The sequence below is a fragment of the Calonectris borealis genome, chromosome 1, assembly GCF_964195595.1.
Source record: "Calonectris borealis chromosome 1, bCalBor7.hap1.2, whole genome shotgun sequence".
In the NCBI taxonomy this organism is placed as follows: domain Eukaryota; kingdom Metazoa; phylum Chordata; class Aves; order Procellariiformes; family Procellariidae; genus Calonectris; species Calonectris borealis.
Window position 1 is genome coordinate 175,868,561 of NC_134312.1, and position 22,774 is coordinate 175,891,334.

Below are 22,774 nucleotides of genomic sequence, written 5' to 3' on the forward strand. Positions count from 1 at the left end.
CTGAACTCAGAACAGCGACTTAAGGAAAAAAAAAAACGTAAATAAGCAAGTAGCTTAATTGGCGTTTGGTATTTGCAATTTGCATATATGCGCTTGTGCGTGGGTGTGGGTGGGGGTGTGTACGTGTGTTTGTGTGTGTGTCGGAGGCAGGGGAGGCGGGAGGGAAGGGATGAGAAGGTTCCCAAGCCGTCGGTTATTGCATCTCTCAGTACAGCGCGTCCTTGGTCAGAGCATCAGTTAGCATCACCGGAGGTAACACTCATTTCTCGTGGGGATGAAGAGGAAGGACTGAAGGATACTCTCTGGGTCTAAATCCTGCCCTTTTACTCAGGCGAGGAATACCCTCGGAGCTAGTGAGATGACTCGCGGGAGCAAAGCCGGCAAAAGATGCTCCGGCGCTCAAGTGGTTGGGTTAGGCAGGGCGTGTGCGAGCTGCCAAGCCCGGAACAATTCCTCTTCCAGTCCTGTGCTGGGGATGTGCAGCCACTGCTTTCAACTCTCCAGCTGAGAGATGCACATTAAACAATCAGCCCAGGTGATAATTTGCTCCCAGATTCTCGTTTTTAAAGACTTTAAAAGTTATTTTTAACGGCTCCTGAAGTTTCTTCGCTTCCATTCTTCCACCACTTTTTTTTTTTTTAAGCAGGCACTACACGTGAACACAAATAGCAGTAAACAGAACGTGAAAGCAATCTTGCCATGTATTCTGGACTTTTTATGATATATGGTGGACTGCTCAGAAGTGTATGCTATTGTTACAGCTGTTTGTGCCGGGTGTGCTAATGCACTGTTTGATTGAGTGAATTAGCAGTCATAACAATCTGGCAGTCTGGCCATAGAAGTGTGCTCAAATTGATTTGTGTTATGGCTGGACTGGAAAATCTAGTGTTAGTTGTTTTTTGCCCTGGGGCATTGTTTGTACCAAACTCCACTTTTCATTTAATTTTCCAATAGGTTTTGAAAGACCAAAAGGTTTGTGATCAACGTTTGCTGCACTTTATTATTATTCAGTTATTAAAAATATCCTATGAGTAATTTCAGGTTCCCCAAAACCTTGCTTTCAATTAGAGTAAACATAATTAGCGTGACGTCGTGCTTGGAATGGTAAATCTCCCTTTGTATCTATTAAGCATGTTATCTACTTGTCCTGTCACTGAAAGGAATCCAGTTTGTATTTGTATTGGACAAGGTCTGTGCTAATTTGACTATAATGCAACAATTAGAAAAACAGCACTGCAGTATCCAGTTTCTTATTACTGGTACAACACTTCACATCAATCTCAACTGTATTCATCGTGTTTTCAACGTTTAGTAAATATCTTGGTGGAAGGGCAAAAAAAAAGGATCCCAATTCACAGGCTTACATTTCTATGAGTCTCTTTTCCTGAGCGATGCAGGGGGGATTCGGTATGAGGTCCCTCCCTCTTTCTCAGTCTTCCCTCTAAATAACAGATAGCTCCTGAAGGGAGGATTGCTGCTCGAGACCCTGGAGATTAAAAGCAAAACAGAACTTACCTTCTCTTCGCCAGTACTTGCTCCTTTCTCAGAATCTTCTGCTCAGCCGTTGTTTGCCAGAATTATAATGCAGCATGATTAAACCTAAAACATTACTCTATTGATCACACAGAAAGCTTTGTGAAATCATTTAGTTTCTTCTCTTCAGAAACCGGTGAACAAAATAGGTCACTAGACAAGGATAAGACAAAATACAAGACAGAAAGGTATTTCTCAGGAAAATATACTCAAAAGAAATGCAGAAATAAATATTGTGCGTGAACTTAACACGGTAACATACTATTCATCCTTACCAGGTGTCTATCTTCTGAATGCTTCCCCTCCCCCCGGTCCATTCCTTCACACACGTTCAGAAGATAAGTATTTCTCTGTTTTTTCCGAATGAATTTAAATATTTAATTATCAATAATAACTTAAGAAGGGGGAGGGAGCTGGTGTACCATCCTATCTCCTGTCAGTCAGGTATTCAGATTCCTTAAAATGCAACTGCTACAATGCATTTTCTAATTGTATTTTACCCTTTACAGCTGCCCTTAAAATTGTAATTTAATAAAATAGTGAACACCATACCAGCCCTTTTTTAGAGCAATAAAATACAATCACTGACAATACATCTTACTGCTTTAACATACATTTTAATATACCAAAATGGTCAAAAGAAAAAAAGAGCAAGAGACAGAGAAACAGAGAGAATACCTGCCCTGAACAGTTACATGAGCAGAACAGAAACCCTGCTTCAAACAATATTCCAGGAAAGAAATTAAAGACTTCTTAATTAGCGCAGCAATTAAGCTTTCTTGGTCGCATTTTAATCAGCCTAGGCCCTATCAAAGGACAAACAGAACGATTTGCAGGTCTTTGAATTTTAAACAGTCTTATTGATTTCAGCACCATAAGTCTTCACTTGACACAGGGAGAATTTTCAAATATCAGTTACAGTAATTTGAGTTTTGCTGATATCAACTCAGGGAGAAAAAAAGAAAACACCCAACAATATCATTACATGAAAGGGTCAGCGAGTAAGAGAAATGCAATCTAAAAAAGTTTACAAAGAGCAACCTCAGGATTTGTTGGTGTGTTTACGTGAGTGTGCGAGTATACGTGCGAGTTAAAATAAATCCAATGGCTCGCCATAAACATTAGAAACACTTACCAAGCCAGAAGCTTTGAGGAGTCTTGAACCCTTTCATAAGTCTCTTTCTTTCTAGGTTTTTAATCCCATTGTTGCATTGAAATGATCAAGGTTAACCCAAGCCTGTGGTAGTAAACCCTTTCAAACTACATTTTCTTTATATGTTTTGAACCACGAGGATTATATATCCGTGAGGGCACACAGCAAGAACAGCAGAAGGGCTGGTGTGCATCATGTTGTAGGGAAGGTAGAGAACAAATGAAAAGATAAGATTTCCTAATTCAGAGTTCACTCAGATCTCGAAGCGGCAATATCACGTGTGTCTGGCTCTGTCCTGATCTTCTCAAGGATCTGTTCTGTCCTTACAAGGTGTAAGAGAAAGTGAGATGCAAAAGGATAGTTGAGACAAAAAAAAACATGAACTGAGATGGTTTTCTACAACTGAAAAAAAAAGAAAGATGCGGTGTATTTACATTTTTCAATGTATACCAAGTTTTATGCAACACTAGATCCTGCCACTGGAATTGAAGTTGTACAAGCTCCTCCAGATAAATGTTCTGAAAAACACCTGAAAACGGCTTGAAGAAGTGTTCTGCATAATAATGGGTACACAAGACTTCAAGACAAAATGCCACTTTGTATTTTCTCGGGTTTATTGGCCCATTTTAAAGATTTTAGTGCAAGATAGCTAAAATTTCACTAGCAAAAGACATATTTTCTGGTATTAGAACACAAATTCCCTCAGACTAAACTTGAAGTACAATAAGCAAGTAGATGATATAATAGTTTATATCTGATAATGTGGAAATTCCCCTGCACTGAATTACTAGAGTTGAGATTATCCACTCTGTAGATGTGTCATCCCATGAGTCATATCTCACATAATAGTATACATTAAAAAAAAGCAGCTATGGGCACATACACGCATCACAATTAATTAAATACACAGTGTATATTTTTAAAACTGGAAGAACGAGGCACACACCAAACCCTGTTTTTGCAGACCCCCCCCCAACTGTACGGACGGCCATTTCTTTACCCCTTGTAAAAAAGCAAGGTGCCTCCGAGACGAGCAGAACAAAGCCCTCGGCTTTCCCGACTGACCCGAACACCCCACGCACGCGAGCCGCCAAACACGCGTTAAAACTCCATCCCCAACTTGGGCGGCGGGCAGGTACCACGCCACGCACGGTGCCCTGCCACGCCAGCCCAGGCGCGTCCCGCCGCCGGCGTCACTGCGCATGCGTGGGCAAGCGCAGCAGCTGACTTTCCGCGCTACCTGGCGCGGGGGGGGCGAACGACACACACACGTCGCTGCGCGGCTTTTGCGCGGCGCCGCCACCTGTTGCGCGGCGGTACCTGCGCGGGGCGGGGCGGGCCGCCCGCCTTCCCCTCTCCGAAGTTACTTCGGTGCCGCCGCAGCCCCCCTCGATGCGGGTTCTCGACGGCGTGGCCCGCCGTGCCTCGTCCCCTTTGAGCCGCGGCGGCTGGCGGGGAGGCCCCCCGCAGAGGTCCCCTGCTGCCCTTGCGCGCCCCGCGCAGCCACCGCCGCCCGCGCAACAAAGGGGCCTCGTCGCCGCCGCCGGACCCTCGGCAGCAACTCCCGCCCCGCCGGGAGGAGCGTTCGTGGTGCCGGGAGAACGACGACAAGAGCGAGAGCGAGAGACCCGTCCCGAGGTTTCTGCTTTTGTCCGCGGGTGCCCCCGCCCCAGCCCCGGCAAGGTGTGCGGCCAGCGCCCGGCCCGCGCCCCGGCTTCCCCGCTCCCGCCCGGCTTCGGGGGAACGCTGGAGACGCTCGTGTTTCTCCACAAACTGTGTTGACAAGCGACTGCTGAAAAGGGCTGGGAAAATTACATCTCGTCTCTGGTGGGGTGAAATATGAAACATGTAATCTAACGGTTCCTGACGAGGAGGGGTGGGGGGGTGGGGGAAGAGGGACTTCTCTCCCTCTCTCTCCGTTTCCCTGCTCCGGGTTCCTGGTTGGATAATTTGGGTTAATACTAGTGAGTGAGCCTTTTGCTGCTTCAAAGGGTATTTCAAGTTGCCGGAGCTCCTCCCCTCCGCACCGTGTGACAACAACAACTCGTCCAGCGAGCGAGCGAGCGAGCGGCGGCGGCGGCAGCCAGCACTTCCCAGCTCATTTTCTCTCTGTCATTCCCCTCTCAATCTTTGTTCAATGTACTTGCCAGAGAGAACCGAAGTCCTTCAAACCTCCTCCTTTTCACCTTCGTCTTTAACGTGGTGCTAGAGCAAGGACCACAAAAAGAAACTGCCCTCCCCCTCCCCTCGGCCCCAGCCCCGCCGCCCGGAGCGGACTTCTCCTCCTCCTCCTCCTCCTCCGTCCCCACTTGCGGGACACTTTGTGCGTTTCTCTCTCTCACTCTGCCCCCTGCTCGCTCGCTCGCCGCAGCACCTGATCCGGGGTTATCCCCCCCTTCTTCTCCCCCCTCCTCCCTTCTCGCCTTTCCTCCTTTTTTTTTTATTTTTTTTTTTAATTTTTCCCCTTTCCCCTGCGTGTGTGTGTGGGAACTTTCCCCCCTCCCCCTGCCCCCTCCGCCGTATATGTGACCATGGCCGTACCGGCTGCTTTGATCCCTCCGACCCAGCTGGTCCCCCCTCAGCCTCCGGTCTCAACTTCTGCCGCCTGCACCACCACCACCACCTCCTCCTCGTCGGCCACCTCCTCTCCGTCTCCGTCCATCGCTCCCCCGCCGGCCGCTTCGGGGACAAACCTATTCCGGCCGGAGCCCATCGCAGCGGCGGCGGCGGCGGCGGCAGCGGCGGCAGCGGCGGCCACAGTCACCTCCACCACCAGCGGCGGCGGCGGTAACGGCAGCAGCGGCGGCGGCGGCAGCGGCGGCGGCAGCCCCAGCCTGGGCACCGGCGGCGGCGGCGGCAGCAGCGGCGGCAGCGGCGGCGGCGGCACCTCCACTCCCAATGCCAGCGCGGCCAGCGCGGCCAGCAGCCTGCCCGGCAAGCCCGTGTACTCGACCCCGTCCCCGGTGGAGAACACCCCCCAGAATAACGAGTGCAAGATGGTGGATCTGAGGGGGGCCAAAGTGGCCTCCTTCACCGTGGAGGGCTGCGAGCTCATCTGCCTGCCCCAGGCTTTCGACCTCTTCCTGAAGCACTTGGTGGGGGGCTTGCACACGGTCTACACCAAGCTGAAGCGGCTGGAGATCACGCCCGTGGTCTGCAACGTGGAGCAGGTCCGCATCCTGAGGGGGCTGGGGGCCATCCAGCCCGGGGTCAACCGCTGCAAACTCATCTCCAGGAAGGATTTCGAGACCCTCTACAACGACTGCACCAACGCCAGGTAACCGCCGCAAGGCACACGCACACCCCGCGGGCCCCCCCCCTGCCGCCGCCGCCCCCGTCCCACCCCCGCGCGGTGCGGCCCGGGCGGGCGCTGCGCCGCTTCCCGCTGCCACCGCGCGGCTCCGAGTGGGGGGGACGGGGACGGTCCGCGCCCTGCGGCCACATGCGCTCGCCCCCCTCCCTTTCCCTCGCTGCCCCGGCCTCCTCCGCAGCCGCTTCTCGGTGGGACGGAGGGAGAGAGGGAGGAGAAGGGGTGTTTCTGCCCCCCCCTCCCCTCCCTCCCTCCGTGTGAGTGTCGCCCTGTCATTGTCCCTTTCTCTCCCCCCGGCCGAGGCGCGCTGCTTACGCCGGGAGCGGAGGGCCGGTGGGGGAGGGGGCAGCGGGGCCAAAAAGTGCTTTCTGACCGACTCCCCCCTCCTCAAGTTTATCCCTGGATGTAGCTTTAAAACGGGCAACCCTGGGAAAAAGCTGCCCGAAGGGTGCACAGGAGTGGGCGGGGAGCGGTCCTGGGAAGTGTATGGGGGGGGTACACAGGGGTTTCGCGTAGATGGGACGGGGCGCGGAGCTGCCCGCCGGGCAGAGGGTCCTCTCCGGGGTGGATGGAGGCCACTTGGCCATCAGCTGCTGTCATATATCCGAAGGGGCACGTGCACTTTTTGTATAGGTCTATAAGGCAGTTGCCACATGGCGAACGGAGGGGGGGGCGGGAGGGCGGGAAGACGAGGAGGAGGAGGAGGAGGAGGTGGTGGTGGTGGTGGTGGTGGCGGCGGCGGCCGGTTTGCTTTGGGGTAGCGGGGAGAGGTGCCAGGCGGCCGGGCTGGCCTGCTCCCCGGGGAGGGGGGTCGGGGGTCGGTCCCCGAGGAGCAGGTGCGAGCAGCTCCCGGCCTCCGCCAGCCGGGGAGGGGGCGAAGGGGGCAGGGGAAGCGCGGAAGGGATTTGGCAAGGCTGAATCATGTTACCGCGCAGAATAACGCGGGCGCGGTGGCGGGGATGGCGCCGGGGGCGGGAGGGCAGCGCTCCGGCTGCGGGCGGTGCGCGGGTCCCGCCGCGCTCCCCTGCCCGCTCACCCCGCGGGTCGCGGGTGGGGGGGGGGCCGCGGAGGAGAGGTGCAGCCCCAAACTTGGCACAGCCGGGGAGGGGGGGGGGGGGGGGGGGGGGAGAAGAATCGGGCAAAGAGGAAATTCCTGCTGCAACAGCAGCCGGCGTTGCGACGGAGGGCGAAAGCGTGGGGCTGTTATCTTTCAATCTGTAGGTTACAGGGCTGAATCTGCTTGATAAGGAGAAGGGATCGCATAACTGCCGTGACCCCGAGATCAGAGCGGTCGGAAGCGCCTCCCGTTCCCGGGGGCTGCCCCTGCCCCGGGCGGGGGCGGGGGGCTCTGGTTCCGCCGCGCCGGAGGGGCGGTGGGAGCTCCGCGCGGGAACTCGCCACGGCGCAGGTCGTGGGCAAAGTCCCGATGCTACTTTCAGTATACGCCAATAAAGAGACCGGGGTCGTTTCACTTTCCTATTGTCAGATTTCGAGGTGCAGCAACAGCCAACACGTGGGGAATTAACCCCGTGCGCTGCCGCGCTCCTTCCCTTCTTCCCTTCCCTTCTTCCCTTCCCTTCCTCCCTTCCCTTCCCTTCCCCGGTGGGGGGGTGTGACATTCCCTCCTTCCCCCCTGCCCGCCTTAGCCGGGGCTGGTGGGGACTCATTAGCATAGAGCCAGGCGAAGCACAGCGCCCGCTCCGCAGTAGCTGTTGCTGGATGGATTGTTGAAGTTCCTGAATATTCAGGGCAGCAGGACAAAACAGCCTGGAATAACTTCCAAGCGCTGACATAACTGTAGCTGCTCGGGTAACTCTGCTGTTGTTTCATGTGGAATCAACATGAATATTAATAGCTGCTCTTAGACGATTGTTTTTTTGTGTGGCATGCAACTTGTAACAACTCTGCGCGAGTTCCAACATTTGGTCCTTAAAATAAACTGATGGAAGTTTTATTTTGCTACGGTCGTACCGTGTGAATTGTAATTCGAACATGTGAAATTAAAAAATAGAGGAACTTTTTTTTTAAGGGGGAGAGTACGGGGACACCAATTCCTGGACTTGGCAGGGCTGTAAAAGGGTTTGGCAGCCTGGTTGTAACACGGGTTGATTATGTCAACAGTACAGAATCGGCTGTGTTTCAGCTGTTTCTGAGGTCTGCTGTCTTACCATCCAGCATAGCAGAAATTACAGTGGTGGGTTCAGAAGTGGGTGAGATTTGACCCTTAAAAAGTGTAACTGTAGTAGACTTATTTATATATCCATTAAACAAATAACTTACTGGAAAGAATATACAATAGGTATGCAAAATGTATTATTACAGTATAGACGAATAAAGCAAAGTGGGTCAGTGAGTTTTGGTCAAAATGGATGATATCATCAGAAGATAAAACTATTTACTTTCTGGGTTTCCCCTCCAATACATTTCGTTTTGATTCTTCTTTCCTTACAAATTAATTGTTTTTAATTATTTCTGGCGTTACAGTAATTACGCAGGATATTTTGATCTACTCGGTTTAGTGATTTAAGCGACCTTTCCAGACTCTCAGCTACTGCATACTTTAGCTGGGTGATGTGTTTTTGTATCCTGGGTGGACACTTAACTGTTGAGGTGGAAGCTGTAAGAGCCAACTCCATCCTAGCGGTTAAATTGTTATACTCATCAGATTCAAAAATTTTGAACCAGCATCTTATCACTGTTATATTTGTCTCATAATCAGCTGATGCACTCGAATACCCTAATCCCTTTTTGGAAAGCTTCATCAAGGTTAATACGTTATTTAATCAAAAAAGGCATCCAAATAAAGCCATTACTTTGTTGTTCTTTAAATGGATTGAACCGTTAGTTGCCAGTAGCTGTGGAAATAATTTGTAATAACTTATTTCGAGATGGAAAAGTTTTAGACGTGTTTCACCAAAATGATACATTTTAACTGTGATATTGCTATTTAAAAAAATCAATAAAACAAAAATCAATAAAACACCAAGGGGTTTTCTATTGAATGCTTAATGTGGAGGCCTGTAAAGTGAATTGGTTTCTGTGTTTATTTGTGATACTACTAATAATAACATGATACTGAAGGACCTTTTTCTAAATTAGACTTCTGTATCAGTTCACTGGAAAAATAAGCTTCCGTTGTGGAAGATGACTTTTCTTTTCTGGTCGTACTGACCTTTGCTTTTATTTTCCTCATAAAAAGCACTGGTCGCCAAACAGAAATCCAGGAAATAGCAAACTGTGCATTTAGCTTACATTCCGATTAAACGGTTTGACATTAATAGGATGCTGGAAAGCCATATGCCAAACAAATAGGGGAAGGATAAAGGCAAAACATGGAAAATATTTAAAGCTACGAGATGCCAATCGAGTCAGGTTTCCTGAATGTGTGCGTGAAAGAGAATAGCGAACTGTGCACTGGATGTCACCTGCCTAGGATTAATGACCTGGAAGCTATTGATCCCAGATTGTTTCTGGTCTCTTGTGTTTCGAGCACTTGTCGTGGAATTTTACCATGCTGGGTCCCCTCGTGGAGTTTTCCCATAGGCTTAGGCTGGCTTTGGATCGTGCCCACCCAAGTAAAGACTAAAAGCCTGTGCCTTCTTCTGACCTCCCTCCTGTGGCCAGGATATGTTAATCTTTTCTGACATTTGAAGATGATTTTGAATGAGTTCATTGACATTTCATACTTAAAGTGGGGAATTATTTGCACATTTGTTTGGAAGCTATTTACAAATTTTGGAAAACAACCTAATTGATTTTTGAGTATAAAGGGGAAAGATGCCGAACATGAAACACTTCTCTTCAAAGCCCGTCTTACACGGCAGTTACTCAGTCTCCCTTTGCTAGCTTCTGCTCCTCTCAAATTGTGTGGACCTGGCATGTGCTTGTTTACTGAACAGGGCACGCTTGCATAGTTTTTTTCTGCTTGTATTCATTAAGGGAGTATCTCACCCAGATAGGTTAGTACAGATCATAGATATTTTAAATGAACAGGTCAGCAAGTGCAGCTGGAAGGAATGTCAGATGTATAGTATCTGTGGTTTATATTGATGACCTTCCTTCTTGCCACAGATTGCTAAAATATAATCAGCAGAAATATGGTAGGTTTTACAAGCAAAGACGACTTCTGGAAGGCCAGAGGATAAATTGTAGTAACCATAAAGGAGGAGTAAAAGGTTTGGAGGTGGCTTCCTCAGCCTTAAAAAAAGCCCAAAAGACGCCAGCCGCTCGCAATAACAGAACTTTAATATCCATCCTATGGTATTTATTTATTGGTAAGTATTATAAATTAGAAGCTGAGATCTTTGGACCATACTTAATACAATAGAACAGACTATTTATCCCTTTAATCTGATACTTAGGCCCTGGCAGTAGCCCGGTCTCTGATACTTGAGGAAGGGAACACTTCTCCCCAGTGCACGTTCGCTGCCCGTTGTGCAACGCTGCCGGTGCTGTTCCTGCGCGGGGATGTGAGGGGCTGCGAGGGATGGGCAGAGGGACGTTTTTTCCTGATTGCTTCACATGATTTTCCTGAAGTATTCAATTTGATTAACTCCTCCTTTATCTTAGAGCTATGAATATCGGTAAAGTTTTGTGGTTTTTTGTTTTGGTGGGTTTTTTTTTTAGAAATCTTTTACTGGTAGCCGTAGTTTATACAAAAATGCACAGTTTTATTGTCAGTTTTGTATCAGCTTAACTTAGGAGAACGGACTGCATGAAAGCACAGCGAATAGCTTTGTTATTTCCACAAAGCACTGCTGCCTCTGTTGAGATGCTCAGTTCGGTTTTAGGCCTCCGCTCCCATTTCTGGAGCTGCGGGCGTGACGCCGGGGGCTGTGGATCCCACCTGGGATGCTGGGAGCGAGTGCCCCGCAGCGTGCCCTCCCTGGGCCCCTGCGCCCACACGGGTGCTCTTCCCCGCCACTCCTCAGCACCGTAAACCAAAATGCACTGAAAGTAATCTCCTTCACTGCTTGTCTGCCTCATGTTTTGTAACCTGGAGTGTGTTCCGAATGTTTGTTGGAAATGATAATTTTGTTTGACTGCCATTTAGTATTTCTTCTGTTTTCTCCTGTTACTAGATCGTTCCAGACGGCTGTTTTTGCCTATCACTGCGATTCATCATCCAAAGTGAATTGCATATGACGCAGAGAATTGTCATGCACTGGATTGAATTTTAGTATTTTCCTTTTGAACTATATCGTAGATACATTAAATTATTTCTGCAATCTCTGCTGGTCTGGTACAGGTAAATCTCTTTCAGCGTTGCCAGTATTGCCTCTTCGTGGAAGAGCTTTACAAGTTTAGCTGTAAAAATTCATTTCTGGCTGCAGGATAGCAGAGGGAGCAGTCAGAAACTACCGAGTTTTATCAAATTTGTATGAGCCAGCGAACCGAGAGTCCGAAACAACCAGGATGCCTGTCTGTTTTTAAGCAACAGGACTGGATTTAGATCCTCTTTGTTCTTTTATAAGTTAAATATGTTTTGTTTTAAAAATAACATTTGGGGCATCTGCTTCGCATTATGAGTTAATTCCATTCATTGTTTTAAAATAGTTATTAACCTTTTGCAAATTATATACTGCACATGAACAGTAATTTTTTCAATAATCTTTAAATGTGCATACTGTAACAGCGCCATAATGTGGACTGACATAATATGAATTGACAGTAAATTTTTAGTTGCCTAAATACGTATTTAAATGATAGAGCTGAAGAGTCATCTGCAAAAAGCTATTATGATCCAGAGAGTTAATTCATATATAGATAATTTCTCCAGCGTGCATTAAGAAAGAATTTTTCTTTTTCCATTATCATTTAAATTGTTTTCAAAAATCCTGAAACATAAAACAAAAATCTTTATATTTAGAATCAAGGTATGCCTGTGACTTGAAATGATAAAATTCAGATTGCTTCGAGGAGTAACTTTATCCTTAACCCACTATGTTCTGCTTATTTATCTGATACGGTGCTCAGGCGGGGGCATCTCCTAACAAGTACTGATGTTTCATTTCATAAGCAGTGCAGAATATTGAAGTGTAATCTATTAAATGTGGAATTTTAGCATTAACTGTGAATAACTGTGAACTGTTTTAAACTTTTTTTTTCCCCCCAATGGAAGAAAAAGAGAAAGGGTAGTAGCGTATTTTCCATAGCATAAAGTAGAAAAATGCTGTACTGAATTTTGTGAAGGATCAGCTTTTGACCATACAGTTACATCACAATTTGGAATTCTTTACTCTAAATCACTGATAGCAATGATCTGGGAAATTACACCGGGGAAGGATAACTCCGTAAATACTGAATACTTGCATTCTCTCTTGTGAATTTCCATAGGTCTCTTTTAGAGATGGGATATTGGACTGAAAGGACCCTGAGCGGCAGTTCAGGATACATTCACCAAAACTAATGAAACTGCTTGTATGAGTTGTGATTGAGGAAATGGATCACAAAATATATTTCAGTTCACATTGCTTTAAACTATGTTTTGTGATAATTGCATTTAGAGTCAACATCCTCCTGCAGCAGGTGTATGAATATATTTGCAGAATTGTATGGAAAGATCTTGTAAATCGTGTGTATCCAAACAGTTTATTAGGAATAAACAGAAACTTTCCAAAATAGTATAAACCTGTTTTTTAATATTCTTAATGCTTTTGATGTAATAAAACAGTCTAAAGTTGTTATTGTGCACCCCTGAGAATACTCCTGTGGGTAACACCTACATAACTTTCTGTTCATTATTCTGTTTAAAGATACCCTGTTCACTCCAAAACCAATTTACTGTAGATATTTTCTTTGCATCCCGTATACTTTGCATCTTCCTCATGAAGAAGAAAGTTATTTCAGTATGAAAAAGGAAATACATTTTTTGTTACAAATATCAAACACTGGGATTTTATGTCCATTGGAAGGCTGAAATTAGTCGTAGTTCAGAAACAGTGGAGTAGGTGCAATTAAAATTTCCTGGTGCACCTCGCCACACTAACTGGATGTTCTTTTCCCCTTAAAATAAGAGGAGTTGTGGTCATGAAATTTTATTCATCATTAGAATTTATAGAATTATTCTCTAAATTAGCCAAATGGCGAAATCCTGCCTAAATTCCTTTTGATCCAAAACAAGCTCAGGTTCAAGCAAAGCTTTCAGACTAGTTTTCTTATTCACGTTATACTTCTATGTGATACTAAAAATACTGAAAAAAATGCACCTTAACCATTAAGACATGTATTTTTTATGTTTAATTTATTCGTTCGACTGTATGACTAACTGAGAGGGCCATATATAGGTGTGCGTACAGACTACCTGGCTGACAAAGTAGCAGAGTTAGGTACTGGAATTGGATGGGGCTGGGGGGAAGGGGGAAGAAGGGAGTACGTGGGACTGCTGCAGACGTTTTAGCATAATTGACAGCTAAAATATATTTGTAACATTACGATGTCATGATGGAAGTTCGTAACTCTGAATAACGTCCATGTTAGTGCACTTGTTAACGATACTGTACTGAGAACAGGTAATAGGTATTTTGCATTTGGACCAACAGCTGTTGTTCAGGACATGTCTCTCAGAATATGCTTGTATTTACAAATGTTGTATGGTAGATATTATTTTTAAATCTTACTTTTGGGAAATGCTTTGCTTTTTCATCTTTCATAAAACACTTGTAAGGGATGAAAAAGAAAGGAGTTACATAAAGTAAACTATAAAGGGAACAGCTAATATATGAATATGTATTTTATTACAATTTAATTACATCTTTTGTAACCTTGCTTTCATGTTGTTCTCATACTTACTAATGACTTTTTTTTTTTTTTAATAAAGAGCTAGATCATGATTTTATGTAAGGGACAGAAAAAAGCTGCTTTCAGGTTATAGGTACTGTATTTTTAAGAGAAGTACAAACAATGCATTACATTTTTATCGGTGATAATCTAGTCAGGGCTTATTAAAAGTTTGAGCATTCTTTAAAAAACATTACTAAAGCTATTATTTTTGAATGATACTTTTCCTAATGTAGTAAAAATATAAACAATATTTTAATTGGTTTTATATAATGTTTTAATGGATGCCAGTGTTATCTGTCTTTACGAAGCATATAATTTGTTTCCAGTCTCCTTGCCTGCTGTAAAAACCTTTCTTTGTTGGAGAAGGTCACCTGTAGGACTTAGCTATTTACATTAAAATAAAAATGCTGTGGTTTTAAACCATATGCTTAACTTTAAGAATGTGGATAGTCCTGTTGCTTTCAATAGCTTACATACATCTTTTAAACCAAGCATATGCAAAATATATTTGGAAGTGCTATAAAAGAATCAGTTGACATCTTTGGTAGGAAGCTGTCTTACTGTATACCGTATACTTTCTTGCATTTGTAGGGACAGTTTGAAAGCATTGAAAAAATACTTCAGATTTAGTGTCCTGTAAATTAACACTTGTTGCATAAAATACATTAATGATACATTTTTTTAACGCTTTTGCGAGTATTGTCTTCTTTCGTATTAATTAATTTTAGGAAATCAGGGCAACCTCTTGGCAGGAATGAGTATCAGAATTTGGTATAACCCGTGGCTTTGTAACCCCCGCTGGGATTTTTTTGTATTAATTTCTGTAGCACAGAAGCAGCCTATCTCTTTTTGAAGGGAATGGGCTCTCCAAGATGTGTGCCATGGCTGTCACTTTTCACATTTTAGTTCTGATGCTCACTGATAGTTTGGTGGGAAGGAAGTGAAACCATTTTCCAATTGTTTTTTGTTCCCTTAAATTTCTGCTTAAAAGCTAAAGAAAAAAAAGGTGGGGGGGGGAAGGAAAATACCTCAGGTGCTATTAAGTGATACAACTGAAAAGTCATATGTTCTCTTTTTTTTTTAAAATATATTTCGCTCTTAGCATGTTAGAACAGTTCTTATAATGTAGATGATATGTAGGACTTTATTATTTCGCTGTGTCTATCTACCGCTAAAGACTAATGCCATGTTTGTGTTGCAAATTTTGTTGTATATTGTTCTAATTCAAAGCAGAATCAGTTGTTTTTTTCTTTTTCTTTTTTTTTTTTTTTAAGCTGATACTCGTACGTTTTAACAGGCTGGGTTAAAAAATAAATATGAAATGCTAATAAATTATTTTGCCTTACATTATTGGGTATTGTAGAAGGCTTATAATTCTACCGGTTCCCTTCAAAATTAATTTGCTGCTGAAATATCATGTTAAAAATAAAGATAGTAGTAGAAAACGAAGCTCCTGCTACAGTAATTTACAGTTTAAAGTATAGCTATATACAAAATACATTTTTGAGAAGCTATGAGGAAAATGCATTAGAAATACTTCCAGGAGCACACATGCAAAGTGTGTAAGGAAGGAGTCATAACATTTCCTAGGGAGGGCATCAATGAGGTTTTTAGTCGAGATGTTTGGGTATGGCCACAGCTGTTGGATTGGCTTGAGGCCACCTCAAGGTGCAACAGGTGGGATGTGGCTAAGAATTAATAACCTTTCAAGAGATTTTACCGTTCAGAGCTTCTCTGGCATCATCCCAGTAAAGAAGAGGAAAGGGTGGAATTTATCTTCAGAAGCAGCAGCCCACCTCCGTAGTATGTAGATCTCAGGTTTACACACTGAGAAAGTAATTTGCTTAAAAACCCTGAGTTTGAGATAGGGCAGTCCTTAGTGCCTCCTGGCCTTTGGCCTGTGTATGGACTTACAGCCATGAGTTGGAAGATGTTTGCGTGGAGCTGGCCAATATACTCTTCACATAGGCTGGGGAAGCTTTAGTAGACCCAGAAGGAGTATGGTCCCATACGGGTGGATTGGTGTTGCTCAGTTGAGTGGTCAGACTCAACCCATGATCATTGCAATGAAGTTCAGACTCTGGTACACAGTGCATGGGAGACATGATGTTAAACACAGTAATTTCATGTTGTTCCTGGAGGAGCGGAGTCTCCGTGCCATTTAGGTCTCTGCTGCTGAGCCTTTGCTGATGTGGGTCTGCCAAGTACAGGTTTCATGTTTTCTGGTGACCCCTTCTACGATTTTGTCTCATTGCGTCTTATTTTACATGTTTTATTATTTAAATTAGGATAATACAATGATATCATGAGAGTTATGAAATGCATTGTGAAGCATACATGTATTCACAAATATTCCAAAGTATGACTACATAAGTAAAACATTTTGACATTAAAAGAGAAGGGTGTCGTCAGTTAAAACTGCTGGCGTTGTTATGTGATAAGGTTGTCTGCTCTTTTATTTGGTGTGCCAGCTGATGAAAGAAAAATATTTATTTTTTTTAGAGGTGAAAAACGCAGGCATTTTCATCAGCTTAAATGAAAAGAGCCAACTAGTTCTAAATACTGTTTTGTGAAATCGTGTTTCACCCCCGTAAGTGGTTTTCTGCGTGGAAGGTGTGCTGTAATCGGGATGGGTCTATCTTTTCAGCTTGGCTAATCGTTTCCTTTCACAAATCCAGAATGCATGCAGATTTGAACTTGTAGCCAGGAAAAAGTGCTGCCATGCTTCAAATTGCCAAAGGACCTCAAGGGACAGAAACTTGACCTGGTTTTATGAAACCATAGAATTACATTTATACAAGTTACCCCATGGGAAAGGAATGAACTGATCCCAATTCATTTCTAAATACTGGGGCCTTATGGGTCACATTTGAATTCTCTCCTACACCTGTTTTTCTACTAAATTTTTCTGAGGACATTTTTAGAAACTTACTTTACATTAGGCATGGGTCATGTGCCTAATATTTAACAGTTCAATGTTCTAATTCTTTAAAAAGTCTAATGGTTTCTCATTATAATTAAGCTGCAAAAAGTTTAAATTATAGAATTTGTTCGGTATGGGCTAAATCCTCAAACCGTGAACTCTCCTCTGGGTTTAGCAACTTAGGCTTCATTTTCCTGCATGTGAAATGCAAACGTAGAGCAGGCAGTGACTATAGTCAGTACTTGTGGGCTGTAGAGAAGAGAGTGACTCCACAGATGGGTCATTAGGCTGCTCACCTGGGACGTGGGACATGGTGGTGGTTCAAAAGGGTTACCCAATGAGACAGTTTACAAGAAGACACCGAGAATCCTTTCTTCCTTCCAAAACGACCTTTTTCGTTCCCTCAATTAGACTAAAAATTTGGAATTTGGAAAATCTGGGTTCAGATCTCCTCTTGGAATCAATGAAAGTAATGAGTAGGTGCTACCATGGCTTTCCTCTTTCAGTACTTTGGTTTGAGCTAGAAGCCTCAACACCCTGCGGTGAGTGCTTACTCCTCTCTGGTGAGGTGGTATGGTACTTAAGGTGTCTAAGTGTTTCTGCCAGTGTAGTGCCAGGTTGGAGTATGCCAGCTAAGTTGAAACAGCGGGCCCTAAGGACAGGGAAGGGTTCCTTAGTTCATTTGAGTATCTGGAACTATATGCTTATAGGGTTACATTAAAATTAGAATTAGCTTGCATTTTGATTTATTTAACAAACTAAGTGAGTGCTCTGTTCAGCTTAAGTTTGCCTCAGCAATTACTATCCCACAGAGGCTCTGCAAACCTTCAGGCTTCGCTTCCACCTTCTCGTGGAAACCATTTCCTATTCTCAGGCAACCTTCCCCATCCTTGAAAGACATTTTCAGTGCTGAAATTGGCATTAAGTGCCTGCATAAGTCTACCCATTTCTAGTGAATGAGTGACAGATTTGGATACTACTCATCTAGCATAGATTGCTTTTCTCTTTGGACACCATCTTAACGCTTCAGACCGACTGAACAGCTCAGGTGACGATCCTTCGCTGCAGACTTGCTACTCTTCAGTGTGGGTGTGGCAGAGGAGGCTGTTGTGTGGCATTGCTGCTCCCACCGTCACCTCGTCCCGAGCTTGTAGTCGCTTTTTTGGCTTGGGCAAAAAGGATTGGAAGGTGAGAAGTGGGAATAACGGTGTTACAACAAGAAGTAAGAAGATATTTATTTGCTCTGTTTGTTTGCTTTTCACACCGGTGAATTTTTCCGTACAGTTTGTATTAAGCCATTCATGACTTTGCCGGTCTGAATAACCAAACTCTTTCGTGAGGCATCATCATGGGGCTGTTATTCACGGCCCGTGCTTCCTTTGACTGGCAGAGTGAAGGGCAAGTCTTCTAAATGGTGATTACTTATCACCATTATGTATTTATTATAAATGTGCACATAACGTCCCTTTCTAATTCCCCTCAAAGAAATGGTCATATTGATCCCTAAGCTCTTTTTTTATCTTTCTCTAAGTCAGCCTTACGCTTTTAGCGATTCAGCTTTTGTTGATGCCATCAACAGGTTTGACTGCTGTGTGATACTGATATCCTGAGTGGGTAGAGTTTTTTCCAAGCCGCAGAGAATGGTTTTGTTCCCAAATGATTTTTAGTGGAAGGTAGAGGCCCCCAGTTGCATTCGGGGGCTTAAACATTTTTCTTAAACACTTATTTGCTTGGCTTTTCCTTTGTAGTTCTGTTGTTCATAAGTTGGGTAGAAGATGCATTAATTTTACTGTATCCAGAATGAGTTTAGATCAGACTCGTCTAAGGCTTTTGACTTACCAATAAAATGTTTTGGCTGCTTTCTGATTTTGGTGGTAAATAAGGGAAATCTTTAAGATCAGCTGTAGTGGCAATGAATGCTTCATTGTGATGGAAATGTTTGTCTTAAATTTTCTTTGCGTCTAAACTAGAGAGGAAAAAATTCCTTTGTTATCTGTCTAATCATAAAACAACAACTCAGAATGAAGGAACAAATTCAGATCTTTGAAAATCCAAACTCTCCCTTTCCCTTTCCTCTCCTCTGTTTATTTTCTTCCCCTCACACAGCGCTCTGGATTTTGAAGAAAATGAAGATGAAAATTTACAATTCTTCATGGAAGCCCCATTTTATTAAGCACTGTGAAAACTTACGTACAGAGGATTCTTGGTTGGAAGCAGTTGCTAACCCTAGCAGTAGCGGTAGGGACAAGAGCCCTGAGGCTATGGGGCTGGGAACACGCTGAAGAGCCGCATAGTGAAGAGACAAAAGCGAAAGGCTGGTTGACAGCATGTTAAAGCGAATTTACCCAGTGTTACTGTTACATGCAGCCTTATGAGTTTACATATGTATGATCAAATTTTCAGTCTTTGGATCACAAATGTTTCCTTTCTCTTTGCTAAGAAAGACTGTGTTTAGAGTAGTGCCTGGGAAAGCAAGCAAGAAGTAAGCTTTGCTTTGGAGTTTGATGTGGGATGGGATTCTTGTGGCAGAGATGCTAGATGGGAAGAAGGTATTTGTGTTTTTATTATATACCTGAAAGAATGGATTACCTCCATCTCCTTTAATCGCCTCTTTTCCGGGGCTGGTATCCATACGTAGATAAAAGAAGTTACTGTTAGAACATAAGACTGAGTTTTGCGGATTACTCCTCCGCTAAACACTAACATGCAAATACCAGGCATTGATTATGCCTCAGTGTAGCCTCAGCAAAGAGAGAGACTAGAATGAAATAGTATGTTAGACACATTTTGTTTTTTTAGAAATTCACTTATTCTGGAAATTCTCACCTATGCTTTGTATGGTTCTAAGTTTACTTCAGAAGCGTATAGCTGTAATTCCCAGGTTTCTTCATATTTTTCCATATCACATGTGCAGCAACGAATATAGTCACTGTGATACTGGGTTGCACATAAAAGTCTTAATCCTGCAAGCAGGAAGGAAACATTGGTTTGTGTAAGGAGTCCTGTTGCCTATAGCATCTCAGTTGGATGATTTATAGGAATAAAATTATGGAGGTCCTTAAATATTGTTAGTATTTGTACCCACATGGCATAGCTAGCTGGAGTTTCACAGATACCGGCAACCAAGTGTGGGAACGATCAAAGAACATTATTTGTAATCAAAATGTGAGTTAGGTGTTTATAAAACAACTGGTGGGTGCTTGTATGCATGTGAAATTTGCTTACACGAGTAATCCCATTGATTTAAATGAGAGCATTCATGTGACGAAAACAAGTTCAACACGGGAACGTTTAGAAGATGGTGACCTTAGAAACGAACAGTCGTCTTTGGAAGTATTCAAAGGGTGGTTATTAAAACTCAAAGCTGAGAGTCACCGTTTGAAGGCAGAACCGGCTAGAAAGACATTTGGGGAGCTCACCTGCCAAATAATAATGCGTTTTAATGACGCCGGATAACTCTGCCTCAACTTCCTCGTACTCTTTTTTTTTGGGGAGGGGGGATGGGGGAAGGGATGGGAAGGAGGGCGAGAGAGGGACGGTGACAGCGAGGCTGTTTGTTTTTCCCGAAAGTTGTTTGTGATTTCAGGTACTCATGGGAAATCTCTTGATCAGATTCACATCTGTTCCTGTCAAAGTGGGTGCTAAGATACCGGTCACCCAGCAACCATGTCCAAGAGGGAATTGGGCCGATAATAACTTCAAAAAGGAATGACAGATGCTAGATTAGGATGAAAGACAAAACGCATGAAAAATGAGCTTGTTAGAATAAAAAAATTGTTCAAGCACCTTCATGCAAATTAAATGAATATTGAACATTTGCATGCAGTAATTTCTACTTTTTCTGTTGATTGAGAAGAAATAAAGACGGTACATATGAAAACATAAATGTAATTTCTTTTTTTGCACCAATTAACATACAAAGCAGTATCTTTCTTCTAAAAATGAGATTAGCCACCTGGGTGCTTGGCTGTATCCCACATATGTCGCAACATTTTTGTAATGAGTATGCTTCTGTTGAAGGAACACCTTATCTAATTCTTCGTAGCAAAACAAACAAGGAAGCAACCTTATATTAATTTTAAAATACTTTAGGTTAGCGTGGTTCTATTTTTTTTCAGCTGCGGTTTTCAGAGCTGAATTATTTCCTGCTGTCCTTGAATTCAATCGGTATAATGTGCATTAATAAAAGATCACATAAGATGAGTTCAGACCATATGCTAAGGTTTCCTATTGACTGGTCAAACAATACATTTTTTAAAACACGATGTCTGTCAGGGTAACATGAAAAAGAAATAGTCACTTTTCCATGCCTATGTATTAAGATAATTTAAATAATCTAACAATTTTATTATTGAAACGTTCATATAACAATCAGAATTTGGAAAAGAATGATGAAATGTTCTGATTGAGAAAGGACTCTGTGTCTTGGTTTAGCAATGTCTAATGTGGTCACGTACAGAAATTGATTTTCTTCAGAAATTAATTAATTTTTCATATCGCCCTAAGCTGCAGTTAAAAAGAGTGCATACTTGTCTGTTTTTTCCAGAAATATTGCCTAATCATATTAATACCATTGCCCCAAGGATGAAAAGATAATTGTACAAATGCATTTGGAAATATGTATCACTGAGTATTTATGATTAAATTATGCAAATGACCCAGCTCTCATCCTTTCCAGACCCAGATTGTCTAATTAGGATTGATATGCTGAATAGATGTTCCAGAATTTGAATACAAGCATGTCCAAAGAGCAGAAAATTGGAAATGACAAGGCTGAAATGCTAAGAAAAGTGTCTTTCCCTTTTATACTTTACTAATGTGGTGTTAGCAGTTGCAGTTTTTCCTTTGGCTATATGGTGTGACTCATGTGTCCTACAAGAAATAAGTCAGGAAAGAAAAATCAACTTTCATAAATAGCATCACTTTGCTCTGGACTTCTTTTTCGTTAAAAGTCCGCTAGTCGTTCCTTTCCCCTTTAAAGCTGTGTATCCTTCATGATAAAATAACGATGTATTCCACATAAATTACTTCTTAATTTGGAGCGCTGTTGTTTGTAACTTGTCTCCAGCTGCCGGTGCTAGATATTTAGCTCGTCAGCTTCTCGTGTATTCAGATGAGATTTACACACCTAACATTTTTAAGTTTGGTGGGTTTTTTTGGTTTTTACTTATTCGAATTCACAACTCCTTAACGTAACAACCTTTTTTTTTTTTTTAAGAAGAGAACTGATGTCTCATTAAGCTTGTTTATAGGCATTCCGAGTTGGAATAACAGCTATCAGCAACAGTCTACAGCGTTTAAATCCTTCTTCTTCAGTGGGCTGTTTGTTCATTTATCGCTCTTGGGAAGCTGGGAGAAGAGCCGGGTGAGGAGCGAGGAGGAGTAGTGAACTGTCAGTACTTCAGCCATTGTTAGCAGCGGGAGTCGCTCCCTCTGAACTCTGTTGGCTCCTGCTTCCCATCTGCGGGATGATGGATTGCTATGTTTAATACATTTCAGCTTTTGTCTGTCATAGTGCGGACAGACAGCGCTATCAGTGATTTCAACACTGATTAGAGCGCTGGTTGTACCCACTGCCACTGGGCAGGCACCTCCCAGGAATGTTTGATGTAGGCACTCGTTGGCACCCTCGCCGTGCAAATGAGTCGCTCGGCTGACTCGAGGTGGTTTTAAACACCTACAAAGGACCGCCGGGAATTACTAAATCCGCACAGCCCCTCCGGAACAAAATTCAGACGCCCCTGCGAGTGCTTTGGTACCAAACGTAAACGCTCATCCCGAGCGGTCCCGAGCTCAGAGGGAAACACCTCATGCTTTTAACAGAGCGGGGATGGGAGCAGGGATGCAAGGATGCAAGGATGCAGGGAGCAGGGGGTGTGATGTCAGCGGCGCTCGGCCCATCTGTACTTAAGTGTTTCGCTACTGGTGATACGGCAGGAGTGCAAGGGTTGCGTTGAAGCAATAAGATACAACATGACATGTGTCGTACGAGGATTTGCTAAGCCCTGGGTGCTTTGTGATTCACAAATCCACAGGCTGAATGATTTCAACCGCCAGAGAAGTCACTGTACAC

General features: G+C 43.8%; 1 protein-coding gene across 2 annotated transcripts in view; it reads left to right on the plus strand.

The window, feature by feature from the left end:
* Positions 1 to 5,098: 5,098 nt before the first annotated feature.
* The window catches only part of DACH1 (dachshund family transcription factor 1), a 367,634-nt gene continuing 349,958 nt past the window's right edge, over positions 5,099 to 22,774 (plus strand). For both annotated transcript variants that reach the window (XM_075139134.1, XM_075139136.1), the window contains exon 1: positions 5,099 to 5,963. In XM_075139134.1, the coding sequence (XP_074995235.1) occupies positions 5,218 to 5,963 (746 nt within the window). In that variant the 5' untranslated portion in view covers positions 5,099 to 5,217. The remainder of the gene's footprint in view (positions 5,964 to 22,774) is intronic.